This window comes from Martes martes (genome assembly GCF_963455335.1).
Source record: "Martes martes genome assembly, chromosome: 6".
In the NCBI taxonomy this organism is placed as follows: Eukaryota; Metazoa; Chordata; class Mammalia; order Carnivora; family Mustelidae; genus Martes; species Martes martes.
In genome coordinates this window covers 110,873,872-110,901,225 of record NC_137893.1, presented here as the reverse complement: position 1 = coordinate 110,901,225, position 27,354 = coordinate 110,873,872, and the positions used below count along the sequence as shown (strand labels likewise).

General features: G+C 36.9%; 1 protein-coding gene across 1 annotated transcript in view; it reads left to right on the top strand.

Annotated features, from left to right (window-relative positions):
* COL9A1 (collagen type IX alpha 1 chain) overlaps positions 1-27,354 on the top strand; it is a gene marked incomplete at both ends in the record, with an annotated part of 62,966 nt that overhangs the window by 3,032 nt on the left and 32,580 nt on the right. The window contains 18 exons of the mRNA XM_080806534.1: positions 4,248-4,301; positions 4,558-4,593; positions 6,527-6,550; positions 7,401-7,454; positions 8,764-8,817; positions 9,534-9,566; positions 10,333-10,389; positions 11,833-11,886; positions 16,379-16,432; positions 18,853-18,906; positions 21,828-21,881; positions 23,299-23,352; positions 23,493-23,546; positions 23,678-23,731; positions 24,144-24,197; positions 25,185-25,229; positions 26,546-26,599; positions 26,706-26,759. Of these exons, the coding sequence (XP_080662660.1) occupies positions 4,248-4,301; positions 4,558-4,593; positions 6,527-6,550; positions 7,401-7,454; positions 8,764-8,817; positions 9,534-9,566; positions 10,333-10,389; positions 11,833-11,886; positions 16,379-16,432; positions 18,853-18,906; positions 21,828-21,881; positions 23,299-23,352; positions 23,493-23,546; positions 23,678-23,731; positions 24,144-24,197; positions 25,185-25,229; positions 26,546-26,599; positions 26,706-26,759 (897 nt within the window). The remainder of the gene's footprint in view (positions 1-4,247; positions 4,302-4,557; positions 4,594-6,526; positions 6,551-7,400; positions 7,455-8,763; positions 8,818-9,533; positions 9,567-10,332; positions 10,390-11,832; positions 11,887-16,378; positions 16,433-18,852; positions 18,907-21,827; positions 21,882-23,298; positions 23,353-23,492; positions 23,547-23,677; positions 23,732-24,143; positions 24,198-25,184; positions 25,230-26,545; positions 26,600-26,705; positions 26,760-27,354) is intronic.

Genomic DNA, 27,354 nt, shown 5'->3' with positions numbered 1-27,354 from the left:
TTCCTTTAGCCTTACAATAACCTGGAAGGCAAGTTTGGTTAATATTATTCTCCACAGATAAGAACACTGAATAATTTTGAGGACAAGTAGTTTTCTAAGGGACCCAGAGTTATTTAGTGGCTAAGATAGTGAAAGAAACGAGATTTCTTCAGGGCGCCTGGGTAGCTTAGTGGGTTAAAGCCTCTGCCTTCCGTCCAGGTCATGATCTGGGATCAAGCCCTGCATCAGCCTCTCTGCTCTGCGGAGAGCCTGCTTCCTCCTCTCTCTCTGTTTGCATCTCTGCCTACTTGTGATCTCTGTCTGTCAAGTAAATAAGTAAAATCTTAAAAACAAAAACAAAACTAGATTTCTTCATTTTTACACTCACTCTCTTTCCAGATAGTTTTGTCTCATGCAGATACAAACGAGTATCTTAAATACATGAATAATCAGAGGAAATAAGAGAGGAAAAGAGTGATAGTGAATTTTTAGTATCTGAATTCCCAGCCAAGAAAAATGATATGGGTAATTCAATGGATCATAAAAATAATATATAATTGATATTTTGTAATTATTGGTAAATATTGGTATGGTTCCACCAGATTTTGACATGGAGCCACAGGGAGCTTACAAAATTCTGACTTACTGTACTCTTTGGCTCATTTGACATTTTAAACAAAGCTTTTACCTTAAATTGAGACTAGACATTGAGAATAATGAAAAATGAGTAACTGCATCAGAGTTTGCTTTGTTTGTCCCTGCCCATTGGGGAGCTAGGTAAGCAGGAGAGCGCCAATGATCTGTTCTTGTTAGGGGAGCCATCGTGTAATGGTGGGACCTTAAACCTCCAACCTCTTTGTCTTCTGCTCTTTGGTTTATTGCAAAGCTATACTTTTTGGTAATGTTAACAAATGGTTAATCAGATGATGTTTGGAAGACTATGGAAGGAACATGATTTAAAGGGTAATTATCTTAAGTGAAGTAGATTTTTTGACAGAAAATGTAAAAGATTCATGGTAGCTATGCTTGTAGAATTATGCCTTGAGTCTCACGAGCTGAGTAGTTGGAATGTTGGAAGGAAATTACTATTGAGGTCTGGTGTTCTCTGCCAAGCAGCAGCATGAAAGTTCAGAGCACAGCTTCAATATCATCCCATACAGAACTTTATCTTCACAAACATTCATATGAAAGCAATTCTTTCTGCCACTGGTAATATTTTTCTCTGTCAAGTTTTTGACAGATAAGAATTATTGCAAAATGGAATTTGTGTGTGTGTAAATGTACATGGGGGATATTTCATATATATGTGTGTGTGTGTGTGTATATATATATATATATATATATATATATATATGTAAAATTAGAGAAGTCAGAGTTTGGTTATAACTTTGCACCCAAAGGACAACTGTGTTATTATCAATAATCAATAGAGATATTCTTATCAGCACTATTTGCTATGACATGCTCAGTGAGCTCTGAAAACCGTATTTTATTCATTCTTTATAGCATCCATCTAAGAAAGGCAGAAGAAGAATTAGAATTAAATATAAGCATTACAGTTAAACCATACCACTTGTTAGAGGAAAGAAGTTAGAACATCCTCAGAGTGTATACAACTACTATCCCTGGCAGATGTTTATATGATTAGAATAGTGAGTTATTAAGAAATCATTCTGATAGGTCAGTGTAAGTGGAAATAGTCAGACATCAAAGAAATGTGAGGGGGCCATGAAATACAGTACTTATGGTTAATATCTAGATTTTTGTTTGTTTGTTCATTTGTTTTGTTTGCAGAACCCCTTGTGAATGAGGTTTTAAGCTCCCAGAGGGCAGGAAAGATGTCTTATACTTCAGGCGAACTCTTCAAAACCTCTATAGCAATGCTGTCCATATAATAATGATGATAATAAGAATAGCTAATATTTATTCAGGGCCCACTCTGCCAGGCACTGTTGTAAGCATTTTGTGTGTAATATCCCATTTAATTTTAAAAATTACCATATCAGGTAGATATTAATATTATACCTATTTTACAGATGAGGAAACTGAGGCACTATGCAGTTAAGCAGCTTGTCATGGTTGCACAGCTAATAAGTGGCAACGTTGGGATTTGAACCCCGAATAAAGATGATGTAGAGAGAGAAGCGAAATATCCTTCTGCTTAATAGACTAGCCTAAATTAAATATTTAGTACTTCTGTACTGAGTATATGTTAGACACCAGGGACAGTGTGCCAGGATTATAATGGTCATGCAGTCCTTGTCCTGATGGAGCTTATGGTTTTTTACATAACTATTTCGTAACAGAGTTCACTGTAACATCTGACACCAAAATGTATTAGCAATTTAGTTCAAAGAACTTCCTGGTGACAGACATAATTTGTCATGTGTTATATACAAGGTACTTTACATGAGAAGTGACCTGGAAACAGCTTCCGTGTGTTCAACCACTTACCTGGTTCTGCTTTACTATTATGCAGCTGAAATTCTACCCTATATCGTAGCTATCGCTCACCAGTCTCGTCAGTTTTTCCAGTCACCGACTGAAGACTGTTCGTTGGTTGCATGTGTGGGAATTGACCAAGGTGGATTTTGGAGGGTCTCTACATGAAGTGGGTGTTAGGGGTTCCTTGAGTCAGATGTGTTCTCAGGTTTGTACAATTTGCGGGCCATACATGCCTGCAGAGAATGCTCCGGATGTGTGGTTTGTGTACCAAAATAAAAAACGAACTTTGCATTACTACAGGTGCTCAGCACCTAAGATGCTGGGGCTTGTATGTAGACTGTTTTATATGTGTTTAATATTTTTCTTTGGTAAATTTCCAGTAATTAACATTTTCAACTTATTTTTTTCTATCTCCTTTGATTCACCCTTTGGAGTTATAAGGGAAATGGATTGATGTAGAGAAATGTAAAAATGGTGGTCAGTGAACTGGTTTTCTATATAAATTACATGGGAACATTTTAGTGATATGTAGACTATGACAGATTAAACGTGGATTTTGGTGATCCATTTTTAAGTAGGACTTTCCTATTTGCAAGGAATCCCTCCCTTGATTAATACCATTTGAGTCTTTTTCAACATCTTGATAATAAATAGTTTTGTAAGATGTATGATGTATGCATGCACATATGTATATGTATATATATATATACAGGTACACATATTTATATTTGGCAAGGTATAATTTCAAGAGTGCATTACAAATGATATCTAAAAGTGTCAAAGAGTAGAGAAAAAATTAAAAAATAAAAATACATCTTCATCAAATGTGGAAATTAAGGTGTATAATATAGTGTTATTAATGCTTTAAAATCTATTTTATATTGAGGATGATGGTAAAAAAAGTACTGATAGGGAAACTGAGAATATTTGGAGGATATGCTTTAAATAACATATTTAATATTAAATGTGATAGTTATAAAATGTGATTTATAGCAATTGGCTTAAATTCTGCATACTAATTGACACACATGAAAATATATACTTAATTATGGTTATTTTTACTAAGGCAAATAGTGTAGAAACATGGATGCTCTCAAACATTTAATTAATTAATTAATTGTAAAGGTTTTATTTATTTATTTGACACAGAGAGAGATCACAAGTAGACAGAGCAGCAGGCAGAGAGAGAGGGGAAGCAGGCTTGATCCCAGGACCCTGAGACCATGACCTGAGCTGAAGGCCCAAGCTTAACCCTCTGAGCCACCCTGGTGCTCCAAACATTTTATTTTAAAAGTTAATCAATAAACAGTCGTTATTGCTAGAAGATGGTTAGGGGGCTTTAGATGGCTATAGGGCAATAATGAGATTGAGTATTTTTAATTTCTATTGAAGAAACATTTTATTAACTCTCAAAACACTGTTAGAGAGATACAGAGACATATAGTATTTTTACTTATAAATGAAGTAAAGGAGGTGCATAAACATGGGTAATTGCCAAAGCCAAGATCTATTGTCCCATTAGATGTAGCTATTAGAATGCTACAATTGTTGTAAGCATTTTTCCAAAGCAAAGACAAAAATTACTAAAATTATTGGATTCTGTTAGCAGGAAGTTAGGAATATTATAAAATCTGTCAACAGAAAGTAACAGGCAGATTTCATGTTAAACATTACCTTTGAATAAGAATATAGGAAAGTATTTCTTTGTAAATATTTACACCATACAAAGATAACCATTCTGTACAATAAATAAAATGCAATTATCCACCTAGGGATTTGCCTAAGGATGCTATAATAGTTCTAACATCATCTTCCTTTGTTAGGGATTGACAGGACCTGATGGATCCCCTGGTTCTGTTGGACCAAGAGGACAAAAAGTAAGTTAGCCACCTGGTATTAATTACTGGTATTAGTTAGATGCTGAAGTATAATTTTATTATAGTGTTTGCAAATCAACTGAAAAATCAGTTATGAAACTGAGGAAATGTACTTCAACTAAAATCGTGTTTTAGTTGAATTAAATTAAAAACATCAAGATGGAGTGTTTTAATGATTTCAAAATTTATGCAATTTACATATTTACATATTCATGCTACAAAAAGCTAAGTACAATGAAGCTCTTTTTATTTTTAGGGAGAACCTGGTGTTCCTGGATCTCGTGGATTTCCAGTAAGTAACTGTAAAGTGACAGAATTGAAAATCTGTCTTTTCCTGTCATTGTGAAATGTTTAAATGCAGCTTTTGGCATAATATGCATCACAAAGGAGTTCATGACTTATCTGCTATGGTAAGCATTCTGAGTATGAGTAGAGAACCTTTAGAGAAATTTGAATGCACAGTATAAAATACATATGCCTGCTTACAGATGGTGTCTCCCAATAGGTAACTCCCCCTTCACTCCCCTTGATAGAAAACATTTCTTGCATAATAACAGCAAATCTAAATCTTCAATGTTTAGACCATAATATCAAACCACTTTCTTCACAACTGGTTTTATCTCGGATGGAATGTAACCATCAGATATAATTGCCAGCCTGATTCCCTGGTTAGTCCTTTCCTGCATTGCCCAATCTGGCTGATTTTTGTAATTTCTATTTATAAGAGGGCTAGGTTCTCAGGCTGTTTTTCCTTTCTATTTTGCTCTTTATTTCTCTTTTGTTCCTGTCATTTATCTGTATTTTTTGTCTTTGTTTTCTGTTTGCACTGTTTTCATGGCCATATTTCACTGTCTGTCAACTTTTCCATTATGAGGCTAGTTTCAGAAATGAAATAGCTTGCTGGCCTTTCCTTCATATTTTTCCATTCAGAGCTCAACATCTTATAGAGATGACTTTTTTTTTAAAAACTGAGTGAAATTTGAAATTTGTCAAACATCTAGAGCTATGATAGTGAAATAACTTATTGATTACTTTGGTATTTTTAAGCATAACTCTTATTTCCTGAACTGATTTACATATTAAAATGATCAAATAGGAGTAATTTTTCAAATGCCTTGAAATACCTCGAAAAAGCCCCACCTATTATTAAAACATACTGCTCATCTGAAATTCGTGCTTATTTTGGCTGCCTGAATAATTGGAAATCGTAACATCATTATCACAGGGTGCACATTGATTCCACTAAATGCTTCATATATGGATATTTTAGAAAAGGAAGACGGGAATGAAAAGCTAACATGAACACGGTATCAGAGATAGCTGTGAATAAAAGTTATTTAAGCCAATGTAGGAGAGAAAGGAGTAATGAGGATTCCCAATGGGGGATATTGAACCTGGAAAGCAAAGATAGAGAAAAAGGGATTTTAGGCAGCTGGTGTTCAATTATATGAAGTTCAACAAGCATATAGTTAGGGTTTAGCATATACTGGTTCCTGTGGTAGGAATTGAGGCTAGGAGGATAAATAAGATGTGATTTCAATCCTTGATTATATGCAGTTCGGTGTTGCTATAGAGATAAAGTATAAAGGAGAGGGAGACAAAATAATTAGCTTTAAGATCAAATTCAGGATATTAGATTAGGATCCCATAGTAAGTAATTTCTGGAGTGACACCATTTTATTTTCATCTACTGGATTTGGTGTCTGGAAACAGTCCTACTTGTCAAAAGAGGGTGGTTTCTGGTCTTTTCTCCCCTGCCTTTCTGTGCTGAATGTTTGTTTGGGGGGAATTTCCAAACAGCATATTATACATTATAAAGCAGTACACTGTATGGCTTTTAATGCAGATTTCTTATTAAACACAGCAAAAAAAAAAAAAAATCTTTAAACTGTCAGGTTGTGATGTGCTTCTTTGTGAGTGATGCTAAGTTCTGAAGACAAGCATGAATGACTTCTTTACTTTGATTTTCTTAAAAACAAGTTTGGAAAAAGTATTATTGGTTAGCTTAGATGTCCAAGCTATATTTGAGGTGCTGAAGCAAGCTTCTTCCTTTAGAAGGAGAGCCATGTTTGCTTATCTTTATTCATAGTCCTTTCTTTAGAATGAACATCATATATTTATTTAGTGACAAAGTTTATACTTTCTTTTTGAACTGAGTTATGTCTATCTGCATTTATACTAAGTTTAAATCACTTACCATAATAATTTTTATTTTAACTTTTTAGGGCCGTGGTATTCCTGGGCCCCCTGTAAGTATCATCTCTTGGTTTATTTCTTCCTAGTCTATAACAATGGCCAATTTCTCAGCTTCCAAACTTAACTCTCCAACGGACACTACCCAGTGGTATTTATAGTGTCCTACATACATGACCATAGCTGGCTACTATGACACACCTCTGTTCTGCTAAACAAAAAATTTTATTCATTTTAGAAATTTCTGTTCCATTTTATGTAATTAAAAGTTGGTCAGATGAATTATTGTGTCATTGGAAACCAAAGCTAGGACAGATACATACTCCTAACTAAATCAGTTACTTATCAAATTTGATATCATTTATGATAGATTGTAAAAACATCCATAAGTCACCATGTTCTTTCTTTACTTATTTAGAATTATACTTTTTTAAACACTGAAGTATAATTAGCATACAGTGTTTTATTAATTTCAGGTGTCCAAATATAGTGATTCAACAATTCTATACATCACCCACACCCACCACAATAAGTGTGGTCATCATTTGTCACCAAACAGTGTTATTACCATCTTATTGACTATGTTCTCTATGCTATACTTTTCGTCTCTGTGACTTACTTTTTTATCATGGAATTCTGTACCTTATACCCTCACCCACCTCCCCTCTGACAACCACCAGTTTGTTCTCTGTATTTAAGAGTTTGGTTTTTTGTTGTTTGTTTGCTTCTTTGTTTGCTTTGTTTTTTAGATTCCACAAATAAGTAAAATCATATGGTATTTGTTTTTCTCTGTCTGACTTATTTCACTTAGCATAATACCCTCTAGGTCCATCTGTTTTGTTGCAAATGGCAAGATCCCATTCTTTTTTATGGTTAAGTAATATTCCATTGCATGTGTATATACAGGGTCCTCCTGGGGCAGCAGGACTCCCTGGAGAGCTTGGCCGTGTTGGACCAGTTGTGAGTACTGCAGTGCATTTTGATAGACATTTGCTGATTTAGTAGAAGACATTACTCTGGAAGGCAAATTGCCCTAACTGTATGCTTTCTCCTGCAAATCCAAAAAATGATGAATTTCATTCCAGTTCATTTCCATTCATTTCATTCCAGTTCATAATATTGACAGGAACCGGGGATAATAATGCTACCTCATTTCTGTAGAGTGATTTTAATTTTTTTTCCCAAAGTTACCAGCTAAACTTTTCTTCCCAACTTCCAGAATTAGCGATCAATCAAAAGTGTGTCTCCTCCATCTAATAGACTCTCAGCCGGAATGAAGGTCCAGTGTCTTTTGTATTAGTCTCACTGCATGAAATGAAAAGTGAACAGCCAAAAATTATTGCCACGTTTATTTATGTTAGGATCATTAAATTATAATTGAACCAACAGAACTTAACATTAAGTAATAAAGAGCTGAACTCTGTAGGAGAAATTGCTGGTAATAAGTTCTTGATGTTACTATCCAATAAATATTTCAAGACTGTTGAGAAGTAGTGACGTTATGTGGAGGATAGATAATTGTCAAACGCATTGAGAATAGGGGACCCGTGTTCTATACTTATTCTTGCTTCTCTGTATGTCTTACTATTTGGTAAAATTATTCACTGAACAGATGAATAAATAGAAATGGCTGTAAGGTTAAATTAATTGTAAGATGCTTTTGACTTCTTAAGGCAGAATAATAAGAAGGAAAAGGTATGCAAGGAGTAAATTCTGGATGTTAAGACAAATTGAAATCTGTTTTCATTTGAATTTAGCCATATTTGATCTTTTATCCCATTTGCAAGAGGGTATGCGACAGGCCAAGTGACAGCTGTGGGTAGACAGTACCAGGCAGTCTGGCATTGCACAGATTAGCCTTCCATTCCACAGCTCCAGGTGCAAGCCTTCTTTTGCTACCATTATCTCGATGGCACTGGCAGTATTGTCTGTTCTAGTTCCTCTGTAAATCAACTAGAAAAATATGTTGTGTTTCCAGTTTGTTTTCAGGATAAAGTGTTGATCCTATAGAGAAGAATTGGATTTTTTTTTTTTTTGCCCCAAATCTCTTTCTGTCTTGTTTATTGCTTTGGTGAGACTGGAGGTCCTTTATTCTTCTAGTTTTGTGGAGCTAATTGGATTATGGGCCACCCATCGATTTTCGTGGCAGGTCTACGCATGGCTGAGCTCTGTGGGGGTTTCTCGTAATAGTCTCTCATGCCTCACCAGTTTTATGCACTGTGTTTTGACATGTGTATAACCACTGTGTCACAATTTTCAAATAACTTAGGGTGACCCTGGAAGAAGAGGACCGCCTGGGCCCCCTGGCCCTCCGGGACCCAGTGTAAGTTATTTGCAGCCTGAATTTTCCTGTGTCTGAGAGTTAGGATTAAAGAAACCTAAGAACCCAAAATGCAAGTACTTGTTAATCAAGTAATCATTCTAAGATTCCAAAATGGCTATCAATTTTTTCACCCATTCAGACCATGGGACTTTTTAGGCCAAAAAAGTAGCGGAATAACAATAATTTAAAAGGTGGTTTTTTCAGGGAATGGCTTACTCATATGTTTGAAGCTTTTTGGCATTTGTGATTTCTCAAATGCTTAACACTTGGATGTATAGAAGGGAGAGTTTCAAATGAACGAATTTTTACAAAGGATTTACACAGTAAGCAATTTAAAAAATAGGAGCTTAAATAGGAGATAATTCATATTTTATTTCTTCTCAGTTTTTTAAAAGATGTGTTTATTTATTTGAGAGAGAGAGAAAGCATGTGATCTGGGGCAGGGGCAAAGGGAGAGGGAGAGAAATCCTCAAGTAGACTACCCGCTGAGCAGAGCCCAAGGCAGGGCTCATCTCATAATCCTGAAGATCCCAACCTGAGCTGAAAAAGGAATATTCCCATGAGTCAAAGTTTTTAGAATATTAGCATATTATATGTTGCTATTTGTTTATTTATTATATTTTTGTTATATTTTTGTCCAATGGACTTTTTGTTATTAGTGGGTTTGAGTAGCGTATTTAACTATATTCTTAACTTTAATGTTTTCTTTACTTTAGGGAACAATTGGCTTTCATGAAGGAGATCCCTTGGTAAGATGTTTACCTTTGAACAAAATACAGCTTAAGTCGAAGGCCATGTAATCTTCAGATGAGTTCTCTTTAAAATTGTCTTGCTGGAATATGTTGTATTTCTGTGTTTTACTCTACTTGGATAGCAGAGCAATCCAGAGCCCTAGCGGGCTGGTGGTTTGTATACACTTAGACTGTACGTGGTTTTCATTATGGAAATGTTTTTGTTTCTCCATAGTCTTTTTTACTTTATGACTAAAGCATCGTTTTCACCATAGCACCCCAATTTCAGAAGCTAGAAGTCAAATGACTCCCTCTGAGACTTGTTTTACTTATAGACTAATATTCACATGATGTTGGTAAACTGTACTAAATGCAATTTTGGTCAATTTGACAAGGGTTTGTGGACCTCAGGATAGAGCTGTTCTGGTGGTGGGGGAAGAGAAAAGGATCAGGTTGTGGTACACTAGGTTGGAAACATTTGGTGTACGAGGTCTGGAAACATTTTATTTCTTTAATAAATCTGAAATAAATATGGCAAAATATTAACTTATTTAATCTGGATGGTGAACACATGGGGAAAGCTTGTTCTATTCTCTGTACTTTTCTGTAAGCTAGGAATATTTCTGAGTTTAAAAATGAAATATTGAAAAGAAGGGGTATTCAGACTTATTTAATGAATATATTTATACTGGGATTCTGAAGCTGCAGTCCCTACAGCAGTACCATTTTGTCATAAAGGGAGGCTCTAATTTATGCTCTCTACCTCTCTTGCTCTCTTTCGCAGTGTCCCAATTCCTGTCCACCAGGTCGCTCAGGATATCCAGGCTTACCAGGCATGAGGGTAAGAGAATAATTTCAGTATTTTATATTCAAGAGTATTACCCATAGGAAAAAAATAGATCCTTTCCTGTAAGTACTGGCCTTTCTGGTGCAAGACCCCATTTTGGAAGTTTAGGCAAGTCTGTGTTTGTTTATTCTTCGGCTTAGTCTGTGGTCCTTCTACAGTCCTATAACTTCAGCTGGCTCTCCTGGCAGGTACATGGAGATGTGGATGTTTGATTATACAGTGCTTTCGTTGTTCAGGGAGGAAATACCAGTAAAATGTACTGGCTCGAGAGATGCTGTAACACCAAATTAAGGTTCTGAAGTTTGTTTCCTATGGGGAAGATTGGGGAGCAATTATACACACAATGTATTTGCATCTATTTTAGTTAAAAAATTGGGAAAACAGTGCAAAGTAGCCAAGAAAAGAGACTTCCACAAAATGTTTTTCTCTCACTCTGTGTCATAATTACTTCAAAATTTCCCATTAAAAAACCGCCAACTGTTGGGGTTAAGTGACTTTTTCTCTCTAGTCTATGAGTCTGAAGTGATTTTGAAAATTCCAGGCCAGAGGAATTCTGCTATGATCTGAAAGGCACCAGGGCACTGGTTTTCCAATTATGGTTTTCTCTAAGGTGAGTTTTAGTGGGTTCCCACAACTGCAGAAGATTTTGTCCTGGATTGGTGTCTTATTTTTCTCCAAGACCTACACTCTCAGAACAAGAAAGTCTCCGAGGGTGAAAGCTCTGATAGACTTAATTTTAGAATGTTCATTTCCCGTTTGCCTCATGTTACCACCCAAAGCACACATATGCTTAGAACAGGCAGCCTGACAAGAAGATACAGGGATTTCTTCTCGTACGATGCAGCTTTCATGGACTGCCCTTTATGGCTTTCCCTTTGCACTTATAATTGTGTACAAGAGGTGGAAGTTGTGCATCCGGGGAGCTCCCCTTCTCATACCAGCCCTTCTTCCATCTCCAGGAAGGAGGTGGGTATAGAGGAGGCAGAAGGGTTTTTGGAGCAGCACAGAGAGAGCAGGGAACAGCCAGCTAAGCTCAGTCAGGACTGTCACCTTCGAGAAGAAAGTTACTGATGCTGGAGAAGACTTAATGCTTTTGACCCAACTGTGAGAGGAAGTCTGGGATAGAGGGATCTAGGGATCAGCTGGTGATAAATCATGTTGGTGAACCAGGTAATGAAGCTTTGTTATTCTAGAACAGTGTTTTTCTATTAACTAAAGCTAGTATTTACCATATACACTAGTCGTGTAATGCACATGGCACTGTTAAGGTTGTTGAAGGCAGTCATTTTCTTCGTGACATAACTTTTTTTTTTTGTAGCACACTGACACAGGTTTAGGGAAGCAAATCACTTTATGAACCTCCTGACCACTTTCTGTGACAAACCCAATAGAATTATTTTTTAATTTATTTATTTATTGTTAATTATGCATTTTTAGGGTCATAAAGGGGCTAAAGGAGAAATTGGTGAACCTGGAAGACAAGGTCACAAGGTAAGGAAAATGAGTATGTAATGGGTAAGTTGTGTTTAGGAAGTAGTGATTGCTTTTATTACAACAAATTATAAGGAATAAGAAAGCATGATATTTTTTCCTTCCTTTTCTAATGATGATTGACAGGTTTTCAGTAGATGCATCAATATCCTGACTAAGCACAATATTCTCATGTTGTTCAATTACAAAAAACAATAATACATCAGACATTTCATTCTTTCCTGTGTTGCTGCCCCTTGTTTTCCTTTTGAAATCAGTCACATTTTTTTCCTTGATGCCTTTGATAGTCAAAACATCATTCAGCTAGCTTTTCCACTCCACTAAACAAAATTTTATGACACGTGTAAAATTTTATGACAAGTGTCCCTGACACTAGCAAACAGGAGGTTGAAAGCTGATAGCTTCTCATCTTAGTTCTGAAATAATTTGTCTGTTTCTGACTCCATTTCAATAGAATTTAGATTTTGGGTAATCTGGAAGTGAATGATAGACTTAAATAGTTGTTGGGATAGAAATATGGAATCTGTAGCACAACTTGCATTGAGGCTGGCGTGTCTTGCAGAAAAACCAAGGCAGAAACTTAAAGTATGATTACTGACTTGCTCTTTTAAAAATCCACTGGTGCAAATTGGCTTTAAGTGTCTAAGAATTTGACTTCCTTAACAGAAGTGTTGTCTGTTAATTCTGTGATATTTTACAAAGTCAAACTGTTCTTATTAATGTGGGTTTTCTAGACTTTGTTGATGATGTCCTTCTAGACCTTTATTGGGTGGAAAATTTGTCTTTTTCTTTGGAAGCTAAGAACTGGAGAGGCAATTTATTATATTGTCAGGCATTGATATCCTTGAACTTTAGCTAAAATCAGTCTGTTGAACAATCTGAGATAATCAGGATAAGTAAGCCAATTTTCCCTACCCTGTTACAGTTTGGACGTTTATTTCTGGTCTTTTACTACTTGGGCCCTGAGTAATTAAGGCATTTTATTTATCTGGACTGTAACACCTGGGTTCTTACTGTCAAATTGGAGAAAGTAGAAAAAAGTTGAGTACTTCAGAGACTTTTCTGCATGTTCATTCCTCCATTCAATCTTGAAATTCATAATTGAAAAAATTCAACAAATATTTTTTAAGTACCTGCTGTGTGCCAGAGTTTATTCTAAGTGCTGGGAGAACAAAGTGAAAAAAAATATGTCCAACCACAGGAGACTGGCCAAATTAAGTATGACATGACCATATATTAGAATATTATCTAACCACTGAAAAAGGTGTGTAAGGATATTACATTATACCGAAAGATATTCATGAGGTAATGCGTGTAGTCAAACAGATTTGGCAGACTTCTATTATTTTTTGATGCCATGCTCCCTTCCTCCTTCTTTTAGTGACCCTTTTCTTTAGGGGAACTTTTACAACCCCATTTGGGGATAGAGCTGTCAATTAGAATATTTTCCCCCTCTCCTCAAGAAACCAATTATTATTGACACCTCTACAAGTTAGTTATCCAGACTCTCAAATTTGGCTTGATTTTAGTGAAGAAGTTTTGGTGTGTGAGAAAATTGGCCAAAATTTTATTAGTCATTGTTGAAAACTCCTTTAATTTATTTCACATGCTGTGTCACTCACACCTTTCAGTGGTGTCTTTGAAAATTTACTTGGGGGCGCCTGGGTGGTTCAGTGGGTTAAGCCTCTGCCTTCTGCTCAGGTCATGATCTCAGGGTCCTGGGATTGAGCCCTGTGTTTTCGGGCTGTCTACTCAGCAGGGAGCCTGCTTCCCCTTCTCTCTCTGCCTGCTTCTCTGCCTGCTTGTGATCTCTGTCTGTCAGATAAATAAATAAAATCTTAAAAAAAAAAAAAAGAAAATTTACTTGGGAGGAAAGGATGACAATAGCTCATTGAAAAATGAACCTTAAAAGGGTAGTCGATGCACTGAACTGTAAACTGAAAGTGGGTTCACAATTCTGCCTTGAATTTACTCTACAAATTAGTTAACAAAGATTTTAAAATTTGTAAATAAAGGAATGATAGTCAACAATCTTTCAGTAAAATGATAATAAATTGCTGTTCCTAAATTTGTCATTATGTTGTGGTTATTGATTGATTAGTTGTGTGCTACTCATCTGCTGGTGAGATAGTTAAATCATCTATATTACTCCAGGGTTTATCTTGGAATCTGTAGGAAAATACCCCAAACCTTGTTAATGAAAGCTTACTGTGCACATATCAGTCACTGTTGTTTTGATAGTTAGGCAGAGACATACAGGTAGCATTTAATTACACACATGTGTTGCTTATCCATTCCTTGAAATAGCTAATTCACTGGCTTTCCCACTGGGACTACCTCTCCTCGCTGTCAATCATATATTATTATGGAATATAATCTGAATAAAATTATGAGACTGAAACCACTATGTATAATTGATTCAAAAGTCAAGTATAAATGACTTAGGCATAACCTAGTTCTTTGCATTTATGCCCAAAGTTTCTATGTTTCTATATTAATATTGTCATTTAGTTTTCTGCATTTCTGTGTGTGTGTGTGTGTGTGTGAGTGAGACAAGCTCTATAAGGTACAATCTATAGAACAAGAACATGGGCGAACTGAAATATGTAATAAAGAAACAACAGGAATAGATTTTTATCTAATATTATGCACATAATATTAAAAATGAAGAATTTTTCTCATGATTGATTTTACAATTTAAGATATTCATTACTACAGGACATGTAGGGCAGTATATTTCTGTAAAAAAAAAAACTTGTCAGAGGGAATAATAACTTTTTTTTCAGAGCCAGTCAAGTGATCTTGCTGTAAGAAACAGCAGTTGGATTTCTTTTAAGAATATACTAACATTTTGGTGTGCCTGGGTGGCTCAGTGGATTAAGCCACTGCCTTCGGCTCAGGTCATGATCTCAGGGTCCTGGGATCAAGCCCCGCATTGGGCTCTCTGCTCAGCAGGGAGCCTGCTTCCTCCTCTCTCTCTGCCTACTTGTGATCTCTCTTTCTCTGTCAAATAAATAAATAAAATCTTTAAAAAAAAAAAGAATATACTAACATTTTAAAGTATATCAGAAGTTATAAAATTAATATCAAAAAGTCAAACAATAATTAGCTAGAAAACAACACGGAAGAAGATTCCATTGGCAATCACCACCAAATAGTCAAGATGCCTTAGCACAAACTTAAATATTTAAAACTAATATGAGGAAAAGAACAAAGCTTTATTGAAGGAAAGACAAAGATTTGATTAAATAGGGAGATACACTGAGTTCCAAGATAGACTCGGTATTGTAAGGATTCTAGTTCTCTCCATATTAATCTTTTAGTTTAGTGCGGTCTTAATATAAAGCAAGTAGTTTTTCTGTGAAGATCTTCCAGATAATTCTAAAGTTCATCTGGAAGAGCAAATATTTAGGAAAAACTGAAAAATAAGAGTAATCATAAAAGAAAAACAAAGGTAAAGGAATTCTATCTGAAATTAAAGTGTATTATAAAATTTCAATAATTAAAATGTGATATTGACAAATTCATACAACAGATCAGAAGAGCAGAGTAGGAAATCTAGAAAAAAGTATATTAATAATTTACTATATGTTAAAGAAGGATTTTCCAGCCTATGTGGAGAGAATCTTGTATTCAATAAATGATATTAGAGAAGGTGAGCAATTACCAGAAAAAAAGAACATGACAGATTTCTTTTTTAAAATTTAAATTCAGCTAGCCAACATATAGTACATCATTTGTTTCAGATGGAGAATTCAATAATTCATCGCTTGCATATAACACCCAGTGCTCATCCCATCACATGCCCTCCTTTATGCCCATCACCCTGTTACCCTATCACCCCACCCACCTCCAAAATGATAGATTTCTACTTTATATTTTACATTAAAATCAATTAAAGATTTCTATGTAAAAAGTTTAACTATAGAATTATAGAAGAAAAATACAGATGAATATTTATATATTTAGGAGGTGAAGAAAGCTTTTCTGTGGGAGACATCAAAGGTATAAGCCATAAAAAGAAAGACTGATTTAAATGCTTTTTAAAAAATTATATATAGTAGAAAAATTATAATAAGAAAAGTAAAAAATGAACATCACAAATAAATAATATTGTAGTTGATGGAAAAGTCTGCATACGATGATCGTATTTTCCTAGTAACACCCCCCTCCACACACACACACACACTGGGAACGTGAATATATATATGTTCTCTCTCTGTCCTTTCCTCTCCATTCACCCCTTTATAGAGAAGTATCTAAGATGTTATTGGTATTTATAGTTGAAAGGTGGGATTTGAGTGACTTATTTGTATACTTCTCTGTATTTTCTGAATGTCCTACAATGAATATGGATTACTCATATAAACTAATTTAAGAAAGTATGGTCACATAACTCAGGGGATGCCAAGTCAATTTCAGATGTGCTGAGTTATCTATCTATGCTCATTTGCTGCAATAACACTTGGCGTGCTTTTCTGTTGTTTATTAGGGTGAAGAAGGTGACCAAGGGGAACAAGGAGAAGTTGGAGCTCAGGGACCTCCAGTAAAGTATTTTTTAAAAATATTTAACTTGGATATGCAAATATTCTTTTTTCACAACTAACGGAATATTTTCTGTTTAGCATTTGGATTAATAGTATTACATTAACATATTTTCCCACCAGCCAGCATTGGGAGATTACCATTTTTTCAAAATAGGAAGAATCCACATTGTCTAATCAAGCACCATTTTAACAGAAAAATTTTACCTATAATTACATATGTTCATTTACTAGATTTTAGGGCTAGGCAATCTGAAAGCAAATATTGAACACAAGAGGTTGATATATGTCTTTTACATTCTATGGTACTTTCACATGATATAGAAAATTTCATGTACCCTGAATATGCAGAAGGTACATCAACCACTGGATTTAATGTATCTTATGCCGGCATGTAATCATTATAATTAGAACATTCTTAATTGCTTGTAATCAGGTCTTTTAATAAAAAGTTAGTCCCTTGTGCTTTGGCAGATTGCTGCAATTATATGCACAACGAGGTAATTTGGGGCATTGGCATACTTCAATTTAAAGTGTTTGCTACATCAAAATTTACATTACTTTTGTATACAAAAGTAGAATTGCCACACTTTTTTTCTTGTCAAGATGAGTAGTTAACAATTACGGAAATAATAATTTCTGAATATTCATTGAACACTATAGCTAGCTAAGGTCTTTGCTAGGTAAAGGACACACTCAGGTTAGGGAGGACAAACAGGGCCACCCTTCCTTGCCCTGCTCTGCTCTTCCCCCAAACAACTGGCCTTTTACGAAAGAGTTCAGGGAGCTGTGTAGATTAGTACTTACCCCATATGCTTAAAGAAATTACAGCTAAAGGAAATGAATTTGAGCATCTGTAAGAAATGGCCACTGCTATTAAGCCACATGAGAACTTTAAGGAAAACTAGAGGAATACAAGGTGTTTATTTCAGAAGCTTGTCTTCTCTGAGCCTTTGAAAGGAGACAATAAAGAGAAGGACTGTATTTGGTAGGAGAGAGATAGAAATAGTATGAGCGACATATGCATTTTTTTTGACCTGATGAAAATTTGGTGGGGACTTAAATTATTTTTAAGCCATCCCCCCAAATCCTCAGAACAGGATTTTGCAAGCAGCATTTAAATATGTTTTCATGGATTAAGGATATCTGTTGGGTTCTGCATGGCTCAAGTGGTCTACCGGGGGCTATTGTTTATGCTTGCTGACTTTCTGGTGTTTGGCAGTAGGCTTGCCAAAATGTTTCTATAAACTTCACAAATGTTTACTTTTAAATGTGCATCTATAAAGCAATGCACAGATTTTTTTTTAAGCTATATGCTTTTGGAAACATTTGTACACAAGCTTTGTCCTTCAAAGTAGTCACCTTAAGAGATAATACATGGCATTCTCATGTCACTGCCATTGGCCCAAATATTTTTGGAATTCTTTTTGTAGAATTATCTTCAGAAAGAGCAGTTTTAATCTGATATGGCCACATTTTATATCCCAAGTGGTTATCCTAAGCTGGATGATCTTACACATTCAGGTCAGTCCTAACTGATCTACCCAGAATTTGTGACTTACCTGGATGCAGGCAGGGTTGGCCAGAGAATTGCCCCACTTACTCCAAGGGAGAACACAAGAGAATGACCGGCCTAGAGCTACTTGATCTGAAGTCAGTCATAGCACACTGTTAGCAAATTGCTCAGAAGCGGCTGCTCTACCTTCCTGAAGGGGCATCCACCTGCTGCTGCTCCCAGGAGAACACGTAGGCTCACTCTTAATACAAGATCCACTCCTGGAGCCCTGCTGCTTCGGTATTGAAGAAGATTCTAGAAATCACACTCACATCCTTATTTTTAGGCTTACCCACTCCCATGCCTGAGATGGGGTGAGATGGATTCCTGCTGGCCCAGATGGGAATGTAGAGTGCCATACAGGTGGTGTAATGACTCCTAGTGGTCAGTAGAGATTTCAGCTCCATTTACAGTCATAAGCTTTTGTGGACCCTGGAAATTGAATTGCCTTTGACGGCATACATTGGTGGGGAGAAATGAACTCTAAGGTTTAAAATCACCATCATCTTACATGTAACTAAGTTACAAATCATGAAGGAAGTAGAAATGGCAGTGTATTCTGTACCTGAGTTAAAAAGGAAGTCAAAATACATGATTGTGGTTTTATTATGATAATGATGTTTACTTTTTTGTCGTCAGTAATTGCTTCCCCTCTAGGTTTGTGTATGTCTTCAGAGTTTCAGAAGAGTGTTTACCATCAGAAGAATTCTCCTTGGATTTTTTTTTCTTTCTAAACTAGAAGCATGCGTTTACATAATGTTACTATTTCTTAATGTAACCTTTGGAGCAACTTTTGTGATAAGATAAATAAGTGTGTGCTTCAACTAAAATAATTCACTGTTCTTTCCCCCCCCCCACCCCCCCCAGGGAGCCCAGGGATTAAGAGGCATCACTGGCATAGTTGGGGCCAAAGGAGAAAAAGTAAGATGATGATGATAGGATATCAAAATGTATAAATATTTAAAATTTTTCCCATTTAAAAATATCTTATTTTCAGCAACATCATTTTTTAATTTCTTACTTGCTTTGTAGATACTTGGTTAGGTTTTCACATTTCTGTTATAAACATAGATGACAGAAGTGAGTAGTATGTGTGATACTTATATACTATATATTTTAAATTATCTTGGTAGATAGGAATAAACAGGGATGTTACCTTTTTATATCTTTGTCATTATTAATAGTTAATACTGGAAATCAAAGCAAAGACAGGAGAAGATGGAAAGGGAGAGGCAAGAGAAGGCAAGATCTCCCCAAGGACACTAGGGCTATCCGTGGCTTTCCCTCCGGGCTGATCGCTGAGCTCTGTCCCCAACAAGAATACTCCCTGCACTTCCAACCTGTCCTTAGCCCAGTCTCAAAAACCAGATTCTCCTGCCATTTCCACAGCAAGGCACTGTGAGATGGTGGGGACATTCAAAGAGGAATAAGGACTTCAGATTTGTTATTTATTGGGAGAAACAAATGAGTAGATAGCTAACTCTTTTACTGTATATAAAAGAGACACATAAATTTGAGGGCAAGTGGTGAGGGAGTGAAGACGAAGGAGTGACTACTCTTGGTCAGGGAACTGGGAGGGTTCATGAAGGAGGTGGCATTAGAAGGAGGCCAGGCCTAGAAGGATGACGTGTTCCCATTGGTGGAGGGTGAAGAATGGGAAATGCTTGGCTGAGTGAAAATGAAAACAGTGCAAACCTGAATGTTCCTGCTGTGCTCAGAAATGTTTTTCTCACTGTGTGTGTGTGTGTAGGGGTGTGCCCAGCTTCTCTATTGGATTTTAAGAAAATGGTTGCCACTTAGTATATTAGGAAAGCCAGTTTGTGGGTTCCAGGAAAAACAATAAAAGCACTTTGTCCACCACCACTTCTGACCCTTGTCTCTTCCTCTTTAGAACCTCTATGGCTAATTTGTGTCATTTCGCACAGAAACACAGAGACTTTTATTAACAGCTAAGAGGGAATAACTTGCACATTGTAGGTGCTCAATAAATAAATTTAAATTTTTCTAAAAGAAATAAACATTTTTGGAAATGGAAGGAATTATTTTGTGACAGATTCCTTCAACTTCATTTTTTTTCAGCCTTGTTGTCCCTTCTAGGTATTCTCATTCTGCCCGTTTTACTCTTCCATTTCCTCTAGAATATTTCTTTTCTAAAAACACTGTTTTTAAAAAAAATTTTCATATTTCTATATTCATATTACCTTAAGTAATATTTTGTGTTTATCTCTTCTGTTATTAAGTAATAAACCCCATTTATTTTGAAGTTGCTGATACCTAGGCCTTTGCTTTTTCTGGGTTTAAATCATCTAAAGTATGTGACCTCACACTTTGAAACCAATGACTGTTCTTGATATGCTCTTTATTTGAGGTATTTTTTTACTTGGCATTTTTCAAAATTTCTCATTTCCTTTGAGTTCTGTCAAATTGCTTTCAATAACAAAAAAAAAAAAAAAAAAGCAAGCTCTTCTCATGAACTCAGACCCCTGGAGTGGTTGCCTAGTAACAGCATTTTGGGTCTGAGCTCATGCTGAACAGCAATAAGAGAGAGTGAGTGCATCACAGCCGTTTCTGTAATGCAAAGGCCGGGCTCCTCGCTCACAACGCAGGGTGGATGATGAATTCAAGGTCTTTTTCGAGTATTCCAAACCTCTTCTTCCCTGGTGAATGTAAAATGCTTTCTGCTCTGTTCTAGTTTTTAGGGATCAAAGAATTTCAAGGCTCTGTGGTGCTTCTGCTTCAGTGGTGTTCTTTCTTTGATTCTACCTTTTCTGAACCTTCTATCAAAGGTTTTCTAATTCTTAAATCTTACTACAGATGCTGTCCGCCTGGTTTTCTTGGCCTGACATCCATCCAGTACTCTTTTGACTGTTTTCCATTTATTTTATCATCTCCTTGTCTCAACCCTATTCATTAGGAAATGGCCTGTTGACTTCAGTCACCCTTCTGCCTTCTCATTCACTTAGCAGATGAGAAAAAGATTTGAAGAAGGGGGTTGTATTTTGTCAGGTAGTATATGTAGAAAGCACCAAAAAAAAGCCCCCACACTTTTGTTTTAAAAATCACATCTTGATTCTTATCATTAAATAAGGAGGTGATATTTACAGTATAGCCAAGTCACAACTGATTTCAAGATAATTAGATTTATAAAACTCTAGTTTCCATCCCTTGGTAGGACAAATCTGTTGTTAAGAAAATAGATGGATTATTTTTATATAAACAGAACCTAATGTCTATCAAGGATGGAATGGGGGGTACTCAAATCCTTATTACGATTCGTTCTTCTAAATCACATGACCGGACCTCAGATTGTGGATCCTGGCAGAAATCCAGTGTCACGGAATCCCACCCACAGCTGTGGCTGCAGCACAGTCCATGGCAACTGCTCTATTCTTTGGGTGGCTCCTTGGTCTTCACCATTCATGAAAAAGCACAGGAATCCTGAGAACCCTGGAGGGTAACTACCCAACCTCCTCCCATAGGTTTGCCAACTTCCCTTAATAGGGACCGGTGTTTTTAGTTCATGTCATCCATCAAAAATGGCTACAGTGTGAACTTAAAATATCCAGAGTGGTAGGAAAGATTGGCCGTCGGTACTCTTGGTGGGATGAGGAGACGTAAACTAGTGTTTTCATATCTGAGGTGTCCAATGGAATACTCCCTGGTATAATATATACACTGATATATATGTTATATATGATGTATAATAATACACTGATGTATACAGAATATATTCCAGGCACAAAACCTTCTTCTTAATCTGGCTATTAAAGTTCTATGGGAAGACTGATGTGCCCTTTAATGACTGATTGCAATTTCATTTCTTTATGCTGTTTTTTTTGCAGGGTGCTCGGGGCTTAGATGGAGAACCTGGGCCTCAGGGTCTTCCTGGTGCACCTGTAAGTAGTTTTCCTTTTACCAGACCCAATGATAGGTTATTTAGCCATGAATGACCAGTGATAGAGTATTTGCTCTGTGTGTGTGTGTGTGTGTGTATGTGTGTGTGTGTGTGTGTGTCTTTTACATGTGAATACAGCGGAAAATGGGCAATAGTTTCTATATTTATTTAAACAAATTTTAGTTAAGATAAGCATCACTTCCTTGACTAAAGAGCAATGTTCTTTTGACTTGATGAGGGTTTTTGTTTTTCAAGTAGGTGAAGTCAAATTGTTAAGTTTTTATGTTTGCTGTGTTTTCCTTTTGTTATAGCTACCAGGATGTTTAGAGTCACAGTAACTGTCTCGTTTCAGGTTCTTGGGTAATTCTATCCTGCTCCTTTTCTATGATTTTTGATCTCTATATTTGGACTGCTGTATGTACATGTGTCATTATTATAGGCTGCCTCACACCTTTTCTAGAAATAAAAAAGCCACCCATATAATAACCACCTTTATTACAGAAAAAGTAGAAAAGGTATAAAGACGATAGAATTTTCAGTTGTCAAGATCCTATGGCCCAGTGGGGAAGACAGAATATAACTCTGTCATACGTTAAAAGATCCAACACTGGAGTATGTGGTAGAGGTACTGCCGGTAAGAGGAGGATCCTAGAGGCAGGCTGAAATGGAAAACCATTCTGGGTGGGAAAGGCAGCGGACTACAGGTGATACTCTGTGATGGGAGTAATTGGTGGCAACGGGGTGTGTGTTGTCTTAGGGATTGTTATTGCCTAGCTTGGAAAGTTTCTGTTGAGAAGATGAAATTGAATAGATAAAGTGCGATCACATTGTAGAGAGTGTTTTATGCCAATGTGAGCAGTTTGAACTGATCTGGTAGCAACAGGGAGCCATTTGAGGTTTTAGAGTAGTTCTGCAGTTCCACAAAAGCTATATTTTAAGGAAGACACATCCTCTCATCTATTACCACCTATAGCATAAATCAACATTAGCCTGATAATTTTGACAGAAACCATTATTATTGCCGGGAGAATGAAATAATATGGAAAAAAGATTGGCAACTGACCCAAACCTCAACCCACATGATAGTCAATGAGTTTAGCTGATAATGTAGACATAGTTACTGATGTTAAGATTACCTACAGTATGGATCTTAATTTTATTATACCTATACATCAAAAGGGCACAGAAGCTTTACACATTGAAAATGAAATCAAAAGACATGTAAGTCTCTATCATCCCTATGGCAACATAAAATTTTAAGACAATGTAATTTTTATAAATGATTTCTTGAGCTAGGCATCCATGACAGAGCAAAGCCCTGGAATGAAAGAGGAGTCATAAGGTAATATGGATGGTGTTCTCTAGTTTCCAAAGTCTATCAATAAGTAACTTTTGCTCTTCATTTTATTTTCATACAGGGTGACCAAGGACAGAGAGGACCTCCAGGAGAAATAGGCCCCAAGGGAGATAGAGTGAGTTCAGATTAGTGTTAATCACTATAAACATCGTGCTTTTCGGTGTCCTCTGCTGATTATGCTTACCTCTTTGATGTGGCCGAAGTGTCGTGATGAATGAGCATGTCTTGTCTCTCCCTTCCCCCCTACCCTGCAAGGGGCCTCAAGGTTCTAGAGGAATTCCTGGCCTCCCTGGAACCAAAGGAGACATGGTAGGTCCTGAGCCGTGGTCATCAACCACAGTTTTCCAAGTGATTATTAACTTGTAATAAAACTTTAGAAAATAATTGAGGAAGAATGTGACTGTTTCGAAGACACAATGTGTTTCTTTGTGTCTTTCCAGGGCTTGCCAGGTGTGGATGGCCGTGACGGGATCCCTGGAATGCCCGGGACAAAGGTAGCTTTTGTAACCCTGGCAAACCGAGCCCGGCATGTCCATTACTACATGACTGGGAGATTTACTCAGCTGGTTTTGGCTTTTTTCCTCTGTTTTTTCATCAAGTGTCACCTCAGAAATACTTTTAGAATAGTATGTTTACTTGGTTTTAGGAACTCAGTAGAATTGCCCTGTCGATGAAAGCAGCTGAAGGAGATTGTGTATTTTGATTTAATTTACGTCCTAAGTCCATCCTCCCTATCCTGTAGCACCACCCGCCCCCTGCCCTGAACTGGATCCTATCATAAAAGTGTGCATAAGGTCACCTGTAGGGAGAATCCTTCTACACAGAAGCCCTGTGTCCTTTCTTTATTTGAAAGACTTAGAGCAATTCGCACAGGTTCAATGATGCAATAAAAACTTCTTTTCTCAGGGTGAACCCGGGAAGCCTGGGCCTCCTGGTGATGCAGGATTGCAGGGCTTACCTGTGAGTATTTGGGTCTTTAAATGTTTACTGATTTAGCTGAGTATTTGGAAAATATGAATTTTAGAGAGAAACAAATAATTTGCTAAGTTCCAGGAAGATACATCATGACTTACGTTTTACATTTTTTATAGTTTTATGTTTTATATTTTTTTCCTGAATAAGGAACTCTTCCTCTAGTAACTATTCTAAGCTTTAATTTGTATTTTGCATTCTTCTCCTCTCTTTAGTTCACTCAATCTTTCTTATCTTTTTACTAACTCTGAGCTGTGGGCCAGGAGCGCATACTCCCTCCTCCTTTTCACCAGTTTTGAAGTTCTTGTCAGCAGAGTTGAGCCATAAGGGGCTTGAGAGTATGCTCCCTGAACGATGTGAGGTATCAGATACCATTTTTCCGATTGCGTGCTATTTTGAATTATTCAAATTGGTGTTTCCCTGTCTTGATGTGGCTAGAGGGTAACGTGGATTATACAGATGTATTCTTGGAGACAAATGTTTCAAGGTAATAAAGAGATACTTGGTAATTTGAGGACTGGCCTCAATTTATTATCTGACATTTTAAAAATAATCAGTTATAGAACATTAGGACTCCCAGTAGTACCAGATTTTAGTTCAAGGCAGCATTCTCCTGCCATTCCACTTTTCTACTTCAGGGTTAACGTTTCAATAGGTCTTTGTTTTGTTATTCAAGCTCCCCTTGACAGATTATGATTTGGAAATTCATGCTTGAAAAATAACTTTAGTTTAGAGATAGGATTTGCCTAAGGGTGTTCAGGCTTAACAAGCCAGACAGAGTGAAGTGTAATTCCTTCTAAACTGTGGGTAGTTCTAGAACTGTTCAGAATTTGGGAACTAGGAAGAATCTCTCTCACACTAAAGCTTTGGTGTTGTCATGATTCCCTCAGCCCCTGGGCAGTGTGCTGGGGGCAAGGCATCTCACGGATTCTCCGCTGATGTGATTCAGCCCACTTTCTGTGTGCCCTCTTTCAGGGTGTACCTGGGATTCCTGGTGCAAAGGGTGTTGCTGGTGAAAAGGTAAAAGATGAAAAATTTTTAACTAGTACTTTTCTGTATTTCTTTTTTCACTAATATGTTTTATTTATCATTTTTAGTATTTCCAACCTGCCTTTTATTTTATATTCGACTCTAAGGAGAAATTTTTTTTTTTTTTTTTTTTTTTTTTTTAAAGATTTTATTTATTTATTTGACAGACAGATCACAAGTAGGCAGAGAGGCAGGCAGAGAGAGAAGGGAGGAAGCAGGCTCCCTGCTGAGCAGAGAGCCCGATGCGGGGCTCGATCCCAGGACGCTGGGATCATGACCTGAGCCGAAGGCAGCGGCTTTAACCCACTGAGCCACCCAGGCGCCCCTAAGGAGAAATTTTTTGAAAAGGCTCTTTTAAGGCCTCGAATGCTAATCTCTTTCCTAGCCGCAGAAAGAATACTTTGACAAAGTGTTGCTGATTAGACTTCCTTCCTGGAAGTGTCATCCTTCGCCAGTATTAAACAGAGACAGTGTTATTGCTCTTTACCACTTAAAATAAAGAAATTACAGTTAAGCTATAGAAATGATGTCAGTGAATATTACTAACGTGATTTTGCTTAAACTAAAAGGATGATAGACATTTTATTCTCAAACTGATCAACCAGTGCTTATAGTGCAGAAATTAAAAACAACAGGTGAAGGAAACATTGAAGGGATAAGATATAGCTTTACTTTAAATAAAAGGGATGACATGTGAGTAACGTAGAATTCGGTCACTACCAGGTTATATGGCTACAGTCTCCAAGCCTGGGGCCCACAGCGTCTTGAGCAGGGATGCTTCCTTCCAAGTGGACCGTGAGAGATGGATGGTGGGGCTGGGCCCCCAGACATGTGCTTTCTCTGGAGCTTGCTGGCAGGGTCCCCTCAACAGCCCTTCCTCCTGGTCCTCATGTTCACAGGATCCTTTTTAATTTTAATAGAGTCAGTGCCAGGGAAAAGAGCTCCAAGAAGTTTATTGGAGACAGAAATGGTAAAGGAAAGACACGTATAATTAATATTGTGAGGAAAGAAAACCTTCTTGTCTTCCTGTCTGGGTAAAGACCTTCATGTATTGACATTTGACCTTCATTTTTGAACACTTTTTGGATACCTTTACTATACTTCTGGGAACAACAGAACAGTATCCTGATCTAAAGAACTTTAATGTATCCCCCAAGCAAGAGATTCTATGTCCTCCCAAATTCTCAGTGTGAAACTGGGAAATTAATGCTATTCAGGTGTAAGAAATGCCCAGCCTGGGTAAGACAGGTTGCGGCTTTTGCTTACTTGCTGTCTGAATTACTTCGGATGTTGCATTTTACCTTTAGGGTAACACAGGTGCTCCTGGGAAGACTGGTCAGCTGGGGAATTCCGGCAAACCGGTAAGATGACATGAGCTACCTTTCTTTATGTTTTCACCTGCTGTAATCACTCAGCAAAGAATTAGGGAATGTTAATTTTTTTCTTTCCCTGCCTTCCTCATAACAGGGCCAACAGGGGCCTCCAGGAGAGGTGGGACCCCGAGGACCCAGGGGGCTTCCTGTGAGTATTCCTTTTCTGTAGAACCTCTGAAGTGTCTTCTCAGGGTTTTTCTGGGTGTCCCTCCAATCATTTATTCATTTATCCACGAATGCCTTCTCAAGTTCGAGACAGTGAAATAAGAATGTCATTTGTGAATACAATCTGCTTTTTAAAAATTTTTTAAGTATTTTTAAAAAGCATGAGGACCCCTTGTGCTCTTATTTCATACTGAAGGAAATATTTCAGTGTGGTAAAAAAAAAACCAAAACCAAAACCAAACAAAACACAGCTTTACTGAGATGTATTTCATATACGTATGAGTCAACCATTTAAAGCATACAATTCATTGATTTTTAAAGCATATGTATAGAATTATACAACCATCGCCACAATTTTATTTTATTTTTTTAAAGATTTTGTTTATTTGACAGACAGAGATCACAAGTAGGCAGAGAGGCAGGTGAGGGGAGAGGGGGAAGCAGCTCCCCGCCAAGCAGAGAGCCAGATGCGGGGCTCGATCCCAAGACCCTGAGATCACGACCTGAGCCGAAGGCAGAGGCTTAACCCATTGAGCCACCCAGGCGCCCCCATCACCACAATTTTAAAACCTTTTCAT